General features: G+C 41.3%; 1 protein-coding gene across 5 annotated transcripts in view; it reads left to right on the forward strand.

Moving 5' to 3' along the window:
* LOC124260758 overlaps nucleotides 1–18,176 on the forward strand; it is a 41,176-nt gene extending 23,000 nt beyond the window's left edge. For 3 of the 5 annotated variants that reach the window (XM_046695081.1, XM_046695086.1, XM_046695094.1), the window contains exon 2: nucleotides 15,709–18,176. In XM_046695081.1, coding sequence (XP_046551037.1) covers nucleotides 15,776–16,399 — 624 coding nt within the window. In that variant the 5' untranslated portion in view covers nucleotides 15,709–15,775 and the 3' untranslated portion in view covers nucleotides 16,400–18,176. Of the gene's footprint in view, nucleotides 1–5,380; nucleotides 5,444–5,568; nucleotides 5,684–15,708 lie in introns of those variants that run through there. The other 2 variants (XM_046695101.1, XM_046695072.1) reach the window with 2 other exon arrangements.
* Nucleotides 18,177–21,610: the final 3,434 nt, after the last annotated feature.

A 21,610-nucleotide genomic window follows, 5' to 3' on the forward strand; every position in this document is an offset into this window, starting at 1 on the left:
TAGACTCCGCTACGGTTGTTGTGTCCATCATGTTTAACTGTTTGTACATATACATGTCTATGGACGTGTATAAATGTGTAAATCTGTGAGTTAGATGTACATATACATGTCTATGGACGTGTATACATGTGTATATCTGTGAGTTAGATGTACATATCACCTGACTGTTTTATTCAGTGTGAGCGCATGTGAAATACTGTTCAAAGGCGGCGCCACATCAATTTGACTCACTCATACATATTCCGCAGGATGTGTTCATTTACCTGCACCACACCACAGCTTCTAACCAGTCGTCTTGTGACTGCTATGGAGTATTTCTTTACCTGTGTACTGGCACCAGTGAAACAATCCAATACAGTGTATAGGTAATGCACTCTCCGCCACGTGGATCTATAAACGCTGACATTTTCCGTTATAAAACCTGCCACCTACTTACTGCACTTGCCGCACAACATCAACGTGTTGGACCCTGGTGTAAATAAGTGCAAGTTATGTCAAAATGAACTCGTTCCCAGAACTTAAGAATTTCATGTGGTGTCACATTACAAGGCCTTGACAGGTTCCATACACGATAGTGATGATGGAATATCCGCTCTTCTGTTGGCATTGTGGTAAACCTCATGGAATAATACGGTTTGTAAATGTCAGTTCGCCGGAGAAGGAATCAAGATCTGATATATAATTAATGATTTTATTAATGTGGGAAAGTACGGTTTGCAGACCCCAGACAAAGGTGCGCTAAGTTCAAGGTGTAATGTTCCAAAGATTCGGGATGAACTTTCACCTCTCCCTCAAATCAGTTGTTAGAAAACGCGTAAATAATAAACGGTTTGTTATGAAAACCATTAGGTCGGTGGAATAAATCAAAATAGAAAAACATGAATATGTTAATTTTAAACGATCAGCTAAATTTGTGTACGTCAAATGAAAGGACGAAGACTTGAAGGGAATTGTAATAGGCTTTGTTACTGAACAATGTGAGATTATTTCCAGTTTGTTTAGTGTTACATTACCCAATGGAAAGAGGTTAAAGTTCACTTATACCGCTGTTACTGGTGCTTAGTCAGCCATCAAAGAATACTTCTACATGTATTTTGTAAAATGTAATTTGATTTATAAGTTTTTAAATTAGTAAAATACATATTCGCAGTGGACACGATTGCTGATTGATGTCTTAGACATTTTTTCCTTAAAATTAAAAACACCCAACCAAACCGAATATTTCAACATGCGGCTGTTAACATATTTCTTCCAACATCCTTCAATGAATGAATTTAGATTTACACAAAATGGCCAGCAAAGGATTAGTTTCTACAACTGCTGCAGGAATGTGTGGTGGATATATAGACAAATACAATTTACAAACAGGGTTTGTCTCACTAACAATATGCCATTTTGTATTCTAAGCCAGAGGCATATACGTTCATCAATAAATGATTCGAATACGATTGCGCCAGTCAGCGCCATGGCCATTACCCGGTAACGCCAGGACGGCCACCTGTGATTCTACCCAAACCCCTCCTACACTTCCCGATTCCTAGAACGGTCACAATCAACAGCCTCGTTATACATGTCTGCTCTCTTCCTAAACACGGTTTTGTCATTGTGGACTGTTGATGTTAGTGGCTTGTCGTGTTTTATCAACCCTTAGCTGCGAGCGTTGGCGATACCACAGACTTTGAAAGCCAAATCCGCCCCAGGCTTAAGATATTTTCAAGGGTTGTTAAAGGGTTGCACGGTGTACTGGGTACAAGTGATTTTCTATGTCAGGTTAGTTTTTCAATTCTGGTTGGATTCAAGTGCTCTGACATCGGAAGGTACACTAAATGAAATGGAACATCAATGTTTTCACTTTTCTCTAATGATTCTAGTTCTCCTGCAAACCCTGCTGTAATTGACCAACGTGGAATGTCTGTTTATGGTCCTGTAGCGTTTCTATTTGTTGACGAGTTAATCATTTCATATTAGAATTCTGAAAATTTGAAAAGAGAAGATATTTCAAGCTTTGGGTGATGACACTCTCACAATGAAATAACAGGTAGGAGAAACTATTGCGTGTCCAGTTTTGTCATCGCTGCAGATGTTTTGTCTGTGTAGATGAAGTACGGAGTTTATGGAGTGGGTTGGGGCGTGGTGGTGTTGGTGTGGTGTGGTGTGGTGTGTCATGTGAACGCTGACTGTGCATTTTAAATGTTTTGAGTTATCGGTTCAGACTGAACTGGACTGAACTATGCGTCCTCGCTATCAGAACATAGGTCATGGTTTTGTGAGTTCACCATCACACTATCTTGTGTTCGACATACCTTACTCACTAGCCCTGGTTTCGAGATTGAATCAGCACTTAGTCACTGACATCGATAATTTGAAATCCGAGTTTAAAAACAAAGGCCATGCGCCGTAACAAAGATTGTCGGTATGTCTGACATTCTGACAATTGTTAGTATATCTGACCCATGGGTAAGACCCTTTAGGTACAGATACGAGCTGCAGGAACGCCGAACAGGCCAATCTGCTAAACATGGCACATAAATCATGATTATTGTTTATAAGTGACACTATATCCCAACAGATCAATGCATGATTGCAGTAATAATCTCGGCAAACTTAATTAATGAGGGCGAAGCAGAAAGGACCATGAACATTATTTTGCTCTCGACAACGACGTTTCGACATAGCTGTGAATATATACAGGAATATACAATGCTACCTGTTTTGATGGAATGTGCTGTAGATCACATCTTAAGCTAATGAGTATGTTCTGTTTACTTAAAAGTGCCGTAGTATTTTCTGTTTACTTAAAATGCCTTAGTGTGCCAGGACTATGGAAGATCAAGGGAGTAGGATGTTGATTTATGTCTTGTATTTTTCTTAGAGAGGAATATATAATGGTTTGTTTGATGATTGCTTCAAGAGAAATATTTCAGTCGAGTTTCAAGTCCAGACATACCAGTTTACACGGCCTGATATGTTAAAGCTGTGTATAATGGCACGAAACTCACTCACCCTATCACTTATTGCTCCATCACTCGATACCCTATTCGCCACAACAGAAGACCAGTCGGTATTAATGTAGTTTAGATAACGAAATTTTTTAATGTGGTTTAGATAACGAAATTTTGAAGATGAAATCTCATTTCATGCAAATGTACCTTGTCACAGAATCAAGTCAACAGTCTCAGATACCGATAATGCAGGATAAGTCGTACGCTTATCAAGCCAAACTTCAGCAAGATTTAACAACACTTTGTCAGTCACAATGAAATCCCCCAAACACCGGTATGAATTCCCCAAAGTTGTATGTCGCAAGTCGCGTCAACACTATCACACATCTTGATTGATAGGGATCGAAATGAGCTTGGTTCCTGCTGACATATCATCGATATCACCATTGTCCAGGGGAATGAGGGGATCTAGGGGATAGGGGAAGCACGTGGACGGCAGGTACTTGACCGCTGCCGTACGTGTGGATCTTGCGGCGGATGTCTCCATGTGTTCGCCTACAGGTGGGACATGTCTCCATGTATTTGCCTACAGATGGAGTATATATCCATGTGTTTGCCTACAGGTTGTGTATGTCTCCATGTGTGCGCATACAGGTGGTGGATGTCTCAATGTATACGTCTACAGATGGAGTATGTCTCTATGTGTTCACCTACAGGTGATATATGACTCCACGTGTTCGCCTACAGGTGGCGTATGTCTCCATGTGTTCGCTTCAGGCGATGTATGTCTGACTGCTAGAATATAACCGTACACTTCACATGTGCCTAACGACATACCTATTTACTGGAAGTTGTGTGCGTGTTGCAGAACTACAACTTTTGTAATATGGTTGCCTACCGTGTAACCCTTGTAATATGGTTGCCTACCTTGCAGCCTTTGTAATAAGGTTGCCTACCTTGCAGCCTTTGTAATATAGTTGCCTACCTTGCAACCTTTGTAATATGGTTGCCTCCCTGGCAACCTTTGTAATATGGTTGCCTACCTTGCAACCTTTGTAATATAGTTGCCTACCTTGTAACCCTTGTAATATGGTTGCCTACGAACCTATGTAATATGGTTGCCTACAAAGTAACCTTTGAAATATGGTTGCCTACCTTGCAACCTTTGTAATAAGGTTGCTTACCTTGCAACCTTTGTAATATGGTTGCCTACGAACCTATGTAATATAACCTTTGTTGCCTACCCTTGTAATATGGTTGCCTACCTTTGTAATATGGTTGCCTAACTTGTAACCCTTGTGATATGGTTGCCTACCTTGTAACCTATGTAATATGGTTGCCTACATAGTAACCTTTGTAATATGGTTGCCTACGTTTTAACCATTGTAATATGGTGGCCTACCTTGTAAGCTATGTAATATGGTTGCCTACATTGTAACCTTTGTAATATGGTTGCCTACCTTGTAACCTTTGTAATATGGTTGCCTACATTGTAACCCTTGTAATATGGTTGCCTACCTTGTAACCTATGTAATATGGTTGCCTACCTTGCAACCTTCATGGGCTGTTGTGTACGCTATCCTTCACGAAATGCATGGCTGCATTCAACGATCAATGTGACTTCCATCTTAACCCAGTGTAGCTAAATATGCACATTACATCATTCACACCCCATTAACACTGCATCACAGACATGACGTCTACTTCATCAACGTCTCGCTACGTGTGCGTGTGCAGCATGTACATTACATCTAACAGCTTGGCTGTGGCTCTGTTCACCCACGCAATTCCTTGTCAATTGTCGACGCCAAGCCGGGTCCAGAGTGTGTGACTCGACGCTTGCTGTCTAGTGGGATTGTGGAGAAGTTCCACCTGCGACATAAACCTCTCTTATCGGATAAGGACAGGGGCGGGGAACACTGCTAATTGCAAATCATGCAGCTAAAAATATCTACGAGTAATCATTTTCTTTGATGTGTCAATCTCGCACTAATTGCTGCGGCTTCTAATTTTAGATTGATGAGGGTTTATGATTCAGCATCATCGATTTCATCGTAATCAAGAGGACAGTGTCTTTCATTCAAGCTAGTTGTGATTGTCCTAATCAATAACTCCATTTTAGACATGAATAGATGTTAATACATGAAACAAAGTCCATGAACGGGCTTGTGCGAAGATCCTTCTTCTCTTCCATTCGTAAATGATCATACCACATCGACTTCCCACTTCGCTCTACCCTGCCGTTTTTCTCCTCGTATCCTGGGCCTTCCTATAAGGTATACAGTTGGATTCTACGACCGCAGCAACAGGAGAACCTGTACAAGCACACAAAGCCCCGGGTCTGACCGCCAGCCCGCCTGTCTCCCTCCCCTCAAAGAAAGTGATTATAACCATGACTGTAGCAGTACTACACCTCGACCGACACAACCCAGTAAATAGTTGTATGATAGGTAGCAAAGATATACAGCCATCCAGGGCAGGCTCGGAGCTTTTCTTGTCAGGTAGCCGTACCTTAATTCTCATTATCTGTATAGCCATCCAGGGAATCAATCATGATTGGCGTTATGTCCAAGATTTTGTGATCAATTATATTTATATGGGACTTAACGTAGCTGATTGAGGAGGCTTCCACGGTACAGCTGCCAGTAAGTCAGTGAGGAGCGCTGTGGGAGGCACGGGGCTGTAGGCGCGACATGGTAACCGCGGAGCACAGGTGTGGAGGGGTAGGAGGCGTCCACCGGGTGAGTAAATCAGGACTAGGGTGGTGCATAGGGTGGGACATAGGGTGGGGCAGGTAGGTGTCATGGCTGCTCATGTGTGCGGTGGCAAGACCAGAGATGGGAGGAACAGTCGTTTCGTTGGGCTGTGAACATACATGTGGGTTATCGGGTTGTTACTTGAAGGAAAGTAGTCACTGAATTTGGAAAAAAAACATACAGAATGGGAAAATGGATGGAGGTAAAGACGGGGTTGAGTAGTCCCAGAGAGAAGCTGAGAGTTGGTGTCGTCACCTGTCGATGAACAGGGTAGCTTCACATAATGCCGGTAGGTGTGTCGATGTACAGGGTGGATTCACACAATACGTGTAGATGTGTCGATGTACAGGGTAGATTCACAATATACCGGTAGATGTGTCGATGTACAGGGTGGATTCACACAATACGTGTAGATGTGTCGATGAACAGGGTGGATTCACACAATACCGGTAGATGTGTCGATGTACAGGGAAGATTCACACAATACGTGTAGATGTGTCGATATACAGGGTAGATTCACACAATACGTGTAGATGTGTCGATGTACAGGGTAGATTCACACAATACGTGTAGATATGTCGATATACAGGGTAGATTCACACAATACGTGTAGATGTGTCGATGTACAGGGTAGTTTCATTACACAGATGTGTCGATATATATTTACACAATACGTGTAGATGTGTCGATGTACAGGGTAGATTCACACAATACGTGTAGATGTGTCGATGTACAGGGTAGATTCACACAATACGTGTAGATGTGTCGATATACAGGGTAGATTCACACAATACGTGTAGATATGTCGATGTACAGGGTAGATTCACACAATACGTGTAGATGTGTCGATGTACAGGGTAGTTTCACACAATACGTGTAGATGTGTCGATGTACAGGGTAGATTCACACAATACATATAGATGTGTCGATGTATAGCGTAGATTCACACAATACCGGTAGATGTGTCGATATACAGGGTATATTCACACAATACGTGTAGATGTGTCGATATACAGGGTAAATGTATACACCTGTGAACACTGTGTAGATACATACACCTGTCAACACTGTGTATATACGTACACCCGTCAACACTGTATATACGTACACCTGTCAACACTGTGTAGATACCTCAACACCTGTATATACACCTGTCAACACTGTGTATATACCACCTGTAAACACCTGTCAACACTGTGTATATACATACACCTGTCAACACTGTGTATATACATACCGCCTATACACCTGTCAACTGTGTGTATATGCACACCTGTACACTGTGTATACACGTACACCTGTCAACACTGTGTATATACATACACCTGTCAACACTGTGTAGATACCACCTGCATACCTGTCATACACCTGTCACACCTACACTGTGTATACACACCTGTCAACACTGTGTATATACACCTGTCAACACTGTGAATACTGTGTCAACACTGTGTATATACATACACCTGTCAACACTGTGTAGATACCTACACCTGTCAACACTGTGTAGATACCTACACCTACATACACCTGTCAACACTGTGTATATACGTACACCTGTCAACACTGTGTATATACATACACCTGTCAACACTGTGTAGATACATACACCTGTCAACACTGTGTATATACGTACACCTGTCAACACTGTGTAGATACATACACCTGTCAACACTATATATATACATACACCTGTCAACACTGTGTATATACATACACGTGATAACCTGTGAACACTGTGTAGATACATACACCTGTCAACACTATATACATGTAGATACATATCAATGAGCATCATTGGGAAGAACTGTCTGGGAAGATACAGTATGTAATGATGGCCGTCTTACTGGGGCAGTGAATGATTCAGGTAGGGTTTACATATATCCCATGCGAACCTAGTTTGTGTGAAGTGCGTTTTATGCTGTGTTAAGCATCATTGCAGTAATTCTGCAAGAACACAAAAATGGGAGAAGAGATTTGTGGTCATGTGTGGTCCAATATACACTCATGTACCCTAGTCTTGCAACATATGTTGTATTTGGGATATTACTTTCTCATTAAAGTACACATTCTAGTACAGTTGGGGGTTGAGTTCCATCAGGGAATCAAACCCACACTCTCAGAATGAGGCACCTAATCGCCCCTAGTCTGGTTTAACAGAAACAATGAACTATTGTGAACATCATTTATGTTGCTGATATGGCTTTAATTGCTGATTGTGAAAGTTGCTACATTTTGAAATAGATATGGCACAGAGGTCAATACGGCTCAATATATGTCGTGATCTTTAGTAATGTTGATTACTGAAATATATCTGAGATATGACAACAGAGGCGTTCGCATGTGAAACTGTAACATATTATAGATATTTTGGAATTGCCTGCACTTTTGTTGAAGGTGTGTAGCATAAAATGCACTGTTTCCTGTGTATTCTCTACCGAAAGAACAGCATTCTACACAAAGACAAACTGAGAAGAAAATAGCTCATATATTTATTTTATAGCTCCGACATTTGGGATTTCGCGTATTGGCAAATATCACTGCTTTGTGAAGTTGAAAGGCAGCATTACTTGTGTTAAACATTCCCACGGTACCTCAGGTGGCGTTTGGTATCTTTAGGTCGACATAGACGTAATTGTTATAAAATGCTAGGGGTAATGGAAACGATAGCATGCTGATGGAAACGATAGCATAACTCGTGCATCCACAATTAAATTTATCTCTTGAGTCGTAATTGCTCAAGGGGCGGTGGGGTAGCCTAATGGTTAAGGCGTTCGCTCGTCACGCCAAAGAAACGGGTTCGATTCCCCACATGGGTACAATGTGTTAAGCCCATTTCTGGTGTCCCCCGCCGTGATATTGCTGGAATATTGCTAAAAGCGGCGTAAAACCAAACTCACTCACTCACTCACTTAATTGCTCAATATTGTGCAAATGCAAAAATATTGATCACTTTGTTGAACGTTGAAATGGTATACACAAGAAGCATCAAATTTGGAAATGTGTACCATAAACGTATTTGAAAACTTACTGGGCCTTCATTGCTGTATGATGACTAAACAACGTCTGAGCAAGAAATCTTGTTAGAGGAAGAAGGTTTGGCTTGTACTTCAAAAGTTGTGACATGTAATCGCCAAAGACTGGAGCTGCTGGAATATTGCTTGAAGTAATGTGACAATTGTCTTACAGTGATTCATAGACACATGCGGTTTCGCGAGTCTCGTATTTCTGGTTCAGTGGAAACCAGTGGAAGGGATTTATGTGTTTAAATAATAGTGGACGATATCAGATTTTCTTGTTTGATGTTTCCTTGTTTTGGTTTTACTAATGACAGAAAGATACGTGACAGCTGTGCGATGAAGCCGACCTCGCCACAATCTCCGTCTTATGTTGCTATGTAATGACAGCTGCTCTGTACCCCTGTGCTCCCCGCCGTTTGTTGTAGGTTGTACACAAAATGCATATAATGAACTACTGTTATAATGAACTACTGTTATAATGAACTAAAACTTGAGTTCGTCATATCCATAGTTTACTGCATTTCCGCTTAGAAAAAATATGTTGCATTGTGATAAAAATGGACGAAATGTTCCAGTTATTTTTACACAGTTAAAGTTATAAGGATCTCAAGGCAAAATAAGGATCTCAAGGCACTGAAGGCATGAACCTAAGATGGTCATTTATATGTGTGCCGTATCAGCTAGGAATTATCGCACAGTGCAGATACGTGTAGGGCTTGCGCAACAACATCCTAAAACCTTTCATTATCTTCTTCTGACATAAATGGATCATTTGTCATACCGACAAGTTAACCAAATTTGCTGGTCCAATTACATCCTTTCCAACCCCGAAATGGGAAGATGCCAACACAATACAACGTCCAATCAAGTGTAACCTATTCCTCAATCACTCAGAAATGGAAATATAAAAATCGATGAATGACGGAGAAGTAAATGAGTCCAGGTTGTTTATTTCACATTTCCCCGGAGTGAATTGCAACTACATACGGCAGGCGCGACACTTAATTGACACTACGGAGGGCTACATGAACAGGAAATTCATTTCCGAGCATATTTTTTGCATCAACTTTACCAGTTCATTTGTCAGGAAAATATGCAAAGTCACTATGCATTTCCACGATCAATAGCATCCTGGTTTGTGGCATATACTCGGTGACATAGACACTCGCGTATACACGGTGAAATAGACACTCGCGTATACACGGTGAAATAGACACTCGTGTATACACAATGAAATAGACACCGGCGTATACATGGTGAAACAGACAGTGGCGTATACATCGTGAAATAGACACGGGGTACACACAGTGAAATAGACACTGGCGTATACACGGTGTGACACTGGCGTATACACGGTGAAACAGACACCGGGGTATACACGGTGTGACACTGGCGTATACACGGTGAACTGTGAAATACACACTGGGGTACACACAGTGAAATAGACACTGCCGTATACCCGGTGAAACAGACACTGGGGTACACACGGTGAAACAGACCCCAGGGTATAGACGGTGAAATAGACACTGGTGTATACACGGTGAAATAGACACTGGGGTACACACGGTGAAACAGACCCCAGGGTATGGACGGTGAAACAGACACTGGCGTACATACGGTGAACTAGACACTGGCTTATACATGGTGAACAAGACAATGGCGTAGACACGGTGAAAACTATACTGGCGTATACATGGTGAACTAGACATTGGTGTATACATGGTGAAACAGACACTGGTGTATACACGGTGAAATATACACCGAGGTACACACGGTGAAAGAGACACTGGCGTATACATGTTGAAATAAACACCGGGGTACACACGGTGAAATAGACACTTGAGTATACATGGTGAAATAGACACCGGGGTACACCGGGGTACACATGGTGAAATAGACACTGGGGTACACACAGTTAAATAGACACTGGCGTATACACGGTTTGACACTGGCGTATACACGGTGAAACAGACACCGGCGTATACATGGTGAACTAGACACTGGCGTATACACAGTGAAATATACAACAGGGTATACACGGTGAAATAGACAACGGGGTATACATGGTGAAATAGAGAACAGGGTATACACTGTGAAATAGGCACTGGTATATACATGGTGAAATAGACACTGGCGTATACACGGTGAGCTAAACACAGGGGTATACACGGTGCAATATATACTGGCATATACACTCGCATATACAGGGTGAAATTGACACCGGCGTAAACACGGTGAAATTGACACCGGGGTATACACGGTGAAATATACACTGGCGTATACACGGTGAAATTGTCACCAGTGTACACACGGTGAAATAGAGACATTGATATGGTCATATAGTTACAGTGGAGTAAACAAATACCATCGTCCATGGTCTCAGCATTAGTCCGTGTTTCACCTTTCGTGGGACGCAAAACAAGGTCGATATCGAGCGTTTTAGTGTTCACTATGACATACGTAGTTAATATAACAATGCATGTATTGACAAATACTTCCCCCAGGCTTCTCTAAACATAGAAATACGATTTACGTCCTCTCTTTAAACAGAGTACCTCGATTTTGAAATATAACAGCATTGTGGGGTGTGTTTTTATCGCGGTTAACAAAGTAACAGTTCGGTATAAACAGATTAATTTAAACAGATGCTACAAAATAAATACATCATATTGACATTGGTTGTAACATTATAGAATGGCCTTTGCCATTGAAGTTATTCATGTAAGTAATGGACATGAGTATTTGTGTTGACATCAGGGTCCCTCAGTGTGTTGACTTTAGGGTTTAATTAGGGTTTTATTATATGCTGACATCGAGGTTTCTTAGTACGTTTCGTGTTGAATGTCATTGGATGTGGAAAACTGCGAAGACTGTTTTCAATTCAGTTGTTATATTTGTCCTTTGTCTAGGAAATATTTTGGAATTTGACATATATTTATTCCTGATCTCGAGCGTTCGGACTCCAGGCCTTCACAGGACACACTCCTTTTGTTGAGTACGTCTTTGGTATTCAGTTACACCAGTGGTTCAACATTCAACTGAAACAATGACGTGCGAAGCCGAAATAGTTTGTCCGATTAAGTCTGGGACGCCAAAGATTTGACATTATTTATCTTAGAAATTAAATATTTTCCTGTAAATGAATCTGTTTAAGTACACTCATTATATTAATGCATGCTTATGCTCAAACGAACGCTGTTTGAAACGGAGGACATTTACATGTGGAGGATATGTAAGTTCTGAAAATGTAATGTTATATAAACAACATATATAATGTGTTCGAGATGTAAAAGAGATATTAAGACAAAGTATAGAGAGAACTGACTCACTGAGAAATGTTAAATAAATAGAAGGGGTGAGCGCGCACACAGACACACACTCATAGTTACATTTTTTCATCCGTGAAGAGATCGCCTGTTCAGAAACATAAATCTGTACAAAAGCGCGTGATTCACACTCCGGCTCAGTAATGGCGGCGCATGTTGTGCTGGCCGCACCATTATATTATGCTAAGTCATCGCTACGCGGAGTCTCCGGATTGTGGATAATGACTGACTGACTGAGTTTGGTTTTACGCCGCTTTTAGCAGTATTCCAGCAACATCACGGCGGGGGACACCAGAAATGGGCTTCACACATTGTACCCATGTGGGGATTCGAACCCGGGTCTTCGGCGTGACGAGCAAACGCTTTAATCATTAGGCTACCCCACCGCCCCGTGGATAATGCACTGCCGGAACTAGTTTCAGAAATAATTTTGAAAACTCAACACTTCTGGGCTTGTTCAATGGCATTGCGTATGTGAATAGCAGTGCATGAGAGGAGCTTATGCATACATGTACACTCGATCACCCCAGCAACACTGTTGCTTGGCCGATGTCACTTGGCATTGTGACGTCATAGGGTATTGTGACGTGTTTGTAAACTTTGTTTTGCTGAATTCCAAAGGTAGGCCGTTGTATGGTAGAAATCAATACATGGATCGATCAATATTTATGTGTCTGACCTCATATGACGGTGAAAATTCACAAGCTAGATTATAGTTTGATGTAAACTTTTATTTTCAAGCTTTAAACGGCAAGAAATAAATATCTGATATCCTAATATATATCTACGATCTCTCGTGTCATACTCGTGAATACTTTAGTATCTGTTGCTCGTCAAGTGCCGTCAATATTCACTCGTTTTATAAAGCTGACTTAACACAACAGCTACAGTCTGTTTGCAGTGAAAACGCACCGATGAATTTCACTTTAAACAAAAAAGTAAATAAAATAAAGTGAAACTAAGACTGCGAATCCTCATAATTTTACCTTGCCAATTGAACATTTAAATCTCAGAATTTTATTCATCTTAGGATAAAAGTTATTTAACAAACGATCACAAATTCATTATTGGTTTGTAGTACAAGGGGGTAAGCGTAGTAGTTGGAACAGTGAAACAAATGCACGTGCATTTCGTGATGAGCGTAACTTAGACCAACCCTTCTTGTTCTCGGTGCATACGCCCATGCTATACAAACCAATAATAGCGGTTTGAAACCATGATCGTTTGTTAAACAACTTTTATAAATTCTGAGATTTAAATGTTCAATTGGCAAGGCAAAATTACGAGGATTCGCAATCTTAATTTCAAATTATTCGATTTACTGTTTTGTTTAAAGTGAAATTCATCGGTACGTTTTCACTGCAAACAGACTATAGTTTAGTTTTCTATACACAATACCGTACAGTGGGACCCCGTTTAACCGGACCGCAATTACCGGGAAATATGGCTTGTATAGCTACAGGACGAAATATCAATAGAAACTTACACCTGACACAGTTGCACCTCTTTTTATCAGAATCAATATACGAGTGCTAAACTGTACATGCGTGCTAACTGTGAGAGTTTGTGTTTTGTTGTACAGACGATAACGGTAAAGACTAATGTCAAAGATCAAACAGCAATTTATCTTCCCGCTGAGTACAAAGTGACAGTTGAAAGCTGGAGAGATACCGTGAATGTTTATGTTTCAAATGCTATGGGAATGTTTGCGTACTCCAACTAATCCATGTTTAAACAATGACACAAATGTTGGATTGCATTTCAATATCTCGGAATACATTTGACAGGGGCCTCTTATCCATGCTGATTTATTGTGTTTGTGTTTCCAGGCAAAATGACACTAACGAACCATTAACGTTTTTAAAAAAACAAGTGATGTTTTCACATTGGTTTTCCTTTTAGAATACGAGTGGTTCGATTGAAATATTTATCAGTATCCCCGCACATGCAAATATTGTCCCATATATTGAGGCAATAAAAGGATCTGTCATAATCTCTCTTATACAAGAAAGTAATAACATGTTCTGAAACTCAACAGATATCGCTGTTGTGAAAAACACGAAAAGGCGAGAAGGTCTACTCAAGTAGTCTATGTGATTGTAACGCGAATCTACAATCTTTAAAAACACTTCATTCAACCACCTGATTCCACTTTTTTTAAAAACGTAGTTCAGTAATTAAGATACTTAAAGGACCAGATGGCAACCCCGTTTAGGCGGCAGTAGTTGTCTCGGCAGGATGACGTGCACATCTAGTTTACAGCGTGTTTGAGGAGTTTCCTAACTGGCTATAAAGTCACCGTTTTAAAGTTTTCCTGTTATTCGACAAGCCATCACTGATTAACTATTCATGACTACAAGTATCACCATTAATGATAAAGCATAAAGGAGTCTACGAATCCCATTTTCTAGTGACGAACAAGATTGATCTTGACACAAAATACCTCTCTTTTACGTACATCGTCAAATATTTACTGTGATTATCATCACTCAAGTGGCCAGCTTTTCAGTAAAGTTTTGTCCCTAAATCAGAGGAACATCCACTTCTCCACTGAACCTAGAAACAATTGAAATAACTGAAACCTAACAAGATGATTAGAGTTGAGTTTTACGCCGCACTCAGCAATATTCCAGCTATATATCGGCGGTCTGTAAGTAATCGAATCTGGCCCAGACAGTCCAGTGATCAACAGCATGAGCATCGATCTACGCAATTGGGAACCGATGACATGTGTCAACCAAGTCAGCGAGCCTGACCACCCGATCCCGTTAGTCTCCTGTTACGATAAGCATGGGTTACTGAAGATCAATTCTAACCCGGATCTTCACCGGTAGATGATGTTTAGAACTAGAACTGGTATGAACAAAACTACCTAATCGATCAATCTGTATTTGTGATACCGTTATGCCATAGTACATAGTCTCAAGGTGTTACAAATTAATTACTGTTAAATTGCTGACTGTGCATCATGAACTCACGGTAAAAAGGCTGACTAAAGAGATCGATGATCGGAAATATCGTTGATGCTAAGAATTAGTCTATTTGAAAACTGTGTCATCGATAATATCGTATATAAACTATTCGGATGAAATATAGTTTTAATTTACGCGCACAGTAAGTTTGGTGTTTATTCATGGGCAACTTCTAACTTATGCTCAATACGCTGTTTTATTTTGGTAATCCATGCATTAATGTGTTGCCACTCACCAGTGATGAGTTTATTGCTTTCAAATATCTTTGGAATGTTTGGTTACTTCTCCGATATTTATCGATAATGGTTCGATATTTGGTTAACGATCGTCGATCTCTATGACGTATATCGACAGCCAGACCTGCATGTTATTCTACTGTAGCTCCCACTGTTCAGGAGTCAGTGATATACCTTTACACTGCTGACTGTACGGGACTCTGTAATATACTATACATGTGCAGATACCTCTCATTCAAAGGGGCTGTGGGTAATCTAGTGGTTAAAGCGTTCGCTCGTCGCGCCGAAGGCCCGGGTTTGACTCTCCACATGGGTACAATGTGAAGCCCATATCTGGTTCCCTCGCCCTGATATTGCTGGAATATTGCTAAAACGACCTATGACCATACTCACTCACTCACTCTCATCCACAAGGAATCAAAGAAAGAAACAACAGAATACCCTCTATTGTTTCAGATGACGCCTCAAACTGCTGCAGCTACTGTATGAAGATGCCGTGTTCAGCGTAACGACGACGACGACGATGGAGAGACACCAAGGTATGTGTCCCCACAGGGCGACATCCCCCGTCTATGTCCCCGAGAAGAAGGTGAGACGCCGACGCAACGACCCAGGGACAGAGGAGATTATTAGATTCGTCCGAGAGTTCCAGCTGGAAAAACAGCCAACCCTTCTCCGTCTTCAACGTCGCGCACCCCTACCTGGCATCGGCGAAGTTGCGCCGGCTGTCTCAGACTCTGGCTACGTTGAGAGGACAGAGGTATCGGACAGTGATGATGACCCTATGTTGGACAGTGAAATAGCCGCCATTGAGGACAATGCTAAGTCACTCCGTCGGACTGGGTCTTACCTGAGACTGAAGTCTGATTCTCAGTTCAAGAGACGATCGTCTGTTAATTCTAGATCGTATCAACATCTTCCGTCCAAATCTGTCGGCCGAACAAAGTTCGCGACGGAGAGTATGTACAATTCGTTTGGCGGACTTCGTCTAGCGCGGCAGAATACGTTAGTGAAGCAGCTTCCACCAATCAGAAGGCAGGAAATACCTGAGAGGCCTTCAGCCCCGTCACCAAGTGTCACTCCGCCGCTTCCCGGAGAGGACCTAGATTCTGCAGGTGAACCGGTTGACTTCATAGATCCGGCGTAGTGATTTCAAATTTGCTCCGCCTGTCATTACGACAACAAACAGTGAACGCTGACCATTGCAGCTTTACAGCGGTATGTTGCTCTAAGAATATGTGAACGAAGTAACGCCTAGTGTTTCGTACATACGCCAAGCAGTGTTGCACAGCAATCAAGGTGTTTCTTTCTCTTTCCGTGCAACGGCACCCAATTATGAAAGGGACGTAACTCAAGGATACCATTACTATGCCGATGATGACCCATAAATAATACTGATACTACTAAAGCTACTGAAACGTAAGATAGGAACACGTATTATACAAGGCAGTCCAGTTGGTTGTGTGGATCGTATACATGGGAACTGTGGCGTTCTAGCCCAGTCGGCAAACGTCAGCTCGTCACATCATGGCGGCACAAGTTGAACTGTCATGTTGAACTGTCAGTGCAGAGGAAACTACGACGATACAAGGATCTAGATGTCTGACCTTCCTTCGTGTGTACGGCCCTTTTCACAAAGCTCTCGTAAGACTAAGATATCGTAACTTTTCTTGTAGCATTCGTACTTCCTATACTGTAACATTGACTTACGATAGTCATAGCGCTACGAGAGCTTTGTGAAACCGGGCCCAGGACAGGACGCCTATTACACACATGTCAGCGCTATCACCCTGTTTCAGTCAAATAACTATGAAGTATTATCACAGTATTCACTTTGGGTTTGATAAAACACCAACAGACTCTATATTCATGCGTAATGTGTCATATTTCAACAACCTCAGACAGCAATGTGATATTAAACTTCAGATATTTCACGGCATGGTTATGCAATCGTATATTGCGGAAGTTTCTAATGCGCAGACTCGCTTCTTTAACATAGAATCTAAGGAATTCAGCTTTGTAGACAGATTAAGTTTTCATGAAACGATGAATCTTTGTCTCATCTATCAACAACCTCAGAAAAAACATGTGATATTAGTTATTAATGCCTCTTCGGCCTGACCCTATTCTACATAGGTTACCAATGAGCCTTCATGCTCTCAGTGTTATTGTTGACTGTACAAACACATGTGGGATGCATGCGACCACTGACCATTTGGTACAGGAAGTAGGATATGTGTAGACATATGTGTGTAGACGAGTGAAGTGGAATCGTGTGGAAAACTATTTCCTTATTTGGAGATGGAAAAAATATTTAATGACTATAAATCAAAATGGTGGACTTATGAACTCATAGTGTCATACTGAAACTGAACATAAATATTGTAATAAACATCGCTTGGCTTGTACCGGAGACGACGCAAGAAACTGTTCTTGAGGATAAATATTTGAGTAAGCGCTGCTCAGTTAAACTGGCTTCATTATGAGTATTGCGATGCCGCTGATGGAGCTGTTACTACCACAACAATATGTCCGGCCAGTCAAAACGACAAGTCGGGGAACGTAACTACGACGATCTCCGTGCTTATGGTGGATCCGTAGGTTGTTCCGGCAGCACACGATGGGTTACGATTGATCAAGATGCATCCTTATAAGGTTGTGACCTCTTTCCAATGTATGTTTTGGGATCGACTATTTGTGCTGGAATGTGCTTGTTTGTGGAGAAACCAGTGATATGTTGAAAGGACAACGCAATTTTATCTGTCTACCTCAAGTTGTTCACTTGTATCAGTGCCATGCATATTTTCATAGATCGTTTGTACGCGTTTGCAGGTAATAGAAAGGCAACAGGTGTATTTCATGGGATCATGTATAATGATGATCGTTTGCATTCTTACATACTATTTAATAAATGTTCATACGCTGCTGTGTTGTGTCATATACGATGTGTTTCCCATTAAGGGAATAAGTGAATGTCGTACAGTTGAATAAATTGCACGTTTCACTAATTAAAGCGACATGGAGTCGATCAATCGAGACGTCGTAAATTGGAATCACTTTTATGAAAATTGTCATTTGTATTCTATTTTGGCATTTATAAATTACTAATTAGCCATTGTTGATCTATAATGATCAGTTAAATTGTCTACACAAACGCAGCAGATGTCCTGATGATGAATTCAATGAGTAAAGTATCTCTGAAGAGAATTTTTATTGACCAGGTTTCAATTAATATTTCTGAACACACTCGAGACAAATTACTTCCATTCTAAATACATAACCTACCAATCTTCGACACTATACAACATTCGACATATGAAAATGTTGCAGTAGACGGCAGCTTCATGGATCATACTGTTCGCTGCCAGGAATCTGATGTGTCCAGAATACCAAGGTTACTCTCTATGTTGATGGGATAACGGTTACGCGATGTTTGAAGTTCAGTGTATGTGTTTTACGGCCATGGAATTCCGTAAACTCCACGTCGCTTGAATGTACACTGCATCTAGATTGTATGTCTCAGTCGGATGGATATCCTATGTACCCAATCGGAAGAGTCACAAAGGTGAACGCAATTTGACAACTTCCGTGGAGAGTAACCCAAAACGGGTTTCAGTACGTGAGAGCAGAATTGGAACACTCCACTGAGATCCAGAAGACGCCCCAGAAAAACCTTGCTCTTCAAAGATGCGGCATGAGACGTGATTAAGACAGTTATACACAAGAAGTTAAATGTATCATCCACGGCTCATGTTAGATATGCAAAACAACCTGTTTGGAATACTTTACATGTAAGCGAAACAAGTGCTGGGATATATACAAATACACAAAGAACCTAATTAAGCACACCCTGTATTTTTGCACTGATATGTTTTCAACAAGTACATAAAACATCTCGTTTTCTGACCCGTAAGATCCTTTGACTCATAAAAAACGACAAAATGATTGGAATCCATGTTGATTTCATGATGATAATTGCTCATTTAAAAAAACAACAACACTGATTTTCATACAAAACCATGTCTGTACAAGTATGGCCCTGTAATGTTGGATATTGAATTTATTGGTGAATGTGAACATTTAAAATGTCATTTTGCGTGTCTTACATGATTCAATGTCAATACTGAGTGTAACCTCCATGTGACTGTATGACAGCCAGCACTCTCCTAATCATACCCCTTGTCAGCCTCCTGATCCTCTGAAGGGGCAGTCTACGCCATTCCTCGTGTTAAGCAGTTTCCATATGGGCTAGGTTCTGCACAGGAGGATCCCTTTGTTGCACACGACAACCAATCATGTCCCAGATATGGCTCCAAAGGCTTAAGATCGTGGCTCATTCAATCGTGAGATATGTCAGGGGTGCTTAACTATGTTCTCTCTGTACATATATCTCTGGAACACTCTTTATAATGTAGGGTATATTCGAAAATGCTAATAGAAGTACAAGTGATTGTATTAGATGGATAGGAAGAAGGAGACACAAGGAGAAACATAACAGTGGGAAAAACCCGATGTTAGCAGCGTATTGTAATGACGCAAACAAGCAAGAAAGACGACAGGGTTTGAACTAAAGAGTTTAGATGAGAGGATGGCTTCATCAGTGACGGGTGGTGAAACATTTGTCCATAGGGCTTATTGTTTTGTTCCTCGTCAATCTCCCATGGATCTGAGGGAGTCTTGTCCACTCCTCGAGCAGCGCCAAGGCAAGTTCGGCTAACGTAGCTGGTCGGCGAGACGTCCTCCCGTAATGTGCCAGATGTGCTCGCTCTGTGGGGGAATGTCGCGGTCAGGATTCTGGTGATGTTTCCATAAAAGTGCTCATTTACAGTGGGTGCTATACCCAGGAAACGGGGTTTCCTGTCGCGCCTGCGATTAACAACGTTTTCTATAGCTGCATTAGTTTGCTGTATAATATTCCAGATATTACACGGCGACCTGTAACTATTCCAGATATAACTCGGCGACCTGTAAATATTCCAGATATAACACGGCGACCTGTAACTATTCCAGATATAACACGGCGACCTGTAAATATTCCAGATATAACGCGGCGACCTGTAAATATTCCAGATATAACGCGGCGACCTGTAACTATATACCAGATATAACGCGGCGACCTGTAAATATTCCAGATATAACACGGCGACCTGTAACTATTCCAGATATAACACGGCGACCTGTAAATATTCCAGATATAACACGGCGACCTGTAAATATTCCAGATATAACACGGCGACCTGTAAATATTCCAGATATAACACGGCGACCTGTAAATATTCCAGATATAACACGGCGACCTGTAACTATTCCAGATATAACACGGCGACCTGTAACTATTCCAGATATAACACGGCGACCTGTAACTATTCCAGATATAACACGGCGACCTGTAACTATTCCAGATATAACACGGCGACCTGTAACTATTCCAGATATAACACGGCGACCTGTAACTATTCCAGATATAACACGGCGACCTGTAAATATTCCAGATATAACACGGCGACCTGTAAATATTATTCCAGACATAACACGGGCGACCTGTAAATATTCCAGATATAACACTGTAACCTGTAAATATTCCAGATATAACACGGCGACCTGTAAATATTCCAGATATAACACGGCGACCTGTAACTATTCCAGATATTACACGGCGACCTGTAACTATTCCAGATATAACACGGCGACCTGTAACTATTCCAGATATAACACGGCGACCTGTAACTATTCCAGATATAACACGGCGACCTGTAACTATTCCAGATATAACGGCGGCGACCTGTAACTATTCCACGCGGCGACCTGTAAATATTCAGATATAACACGGCGACCTGTAAATATTCCAGACATAACACGTCGACCTGTAAATATTCCAGATATAACACGGCGACCTGTAACTATTAACACGGCGAGATATTCCAACACGGCGACCTGTAACTATTCCAGATATATAACTAACAGATATAACACGGCGACCTGTAACTATTTCAGTCTTTGTCAGACCATCCAGTGATTGGCCATCCAGCTGTCAAGTCGCCAAGACTCTTAGATCCAGTTGGTCGCATCTTACGACCAAAAACAGGTAGGCTTGGGACCAGTTCCAACCGGAAATTTAACCCACCTATACATACAGTTTCTTGTGAGGCATTAAATTCAAGATTAAGACAATATACACAGAAACGCATTCAGATGTTGTCATATGGGTTATCGTATGACATTATCACATGGACCGTATCACAAAGTCGCCTGACTCCTGTCATACCATGTAACTGATCTAGAGAGTGTCTGTAAACCTGTTGATATCTGACAGAAGATCGGAATTATCAGCTATGCAGTAACAAAGAGGCCGTAAAGC

The sequence above is a fragment of the Haliotis rubra genome, unplaced genomic scaffold (assembly GCF_003918875.1).
Source record: "Haliotis rubra isolate DU_JTF1 unplaced genomic scaffold, ASM391887v1 Scf119, whole genome shotgun sequence".
Classification (NCBI taxonomy): Eukaryota; Metazoa; Mollusca; class Gastropoda; order Lepetellida; family Haliotidae; genus Haliotis; species Haliotis rubra.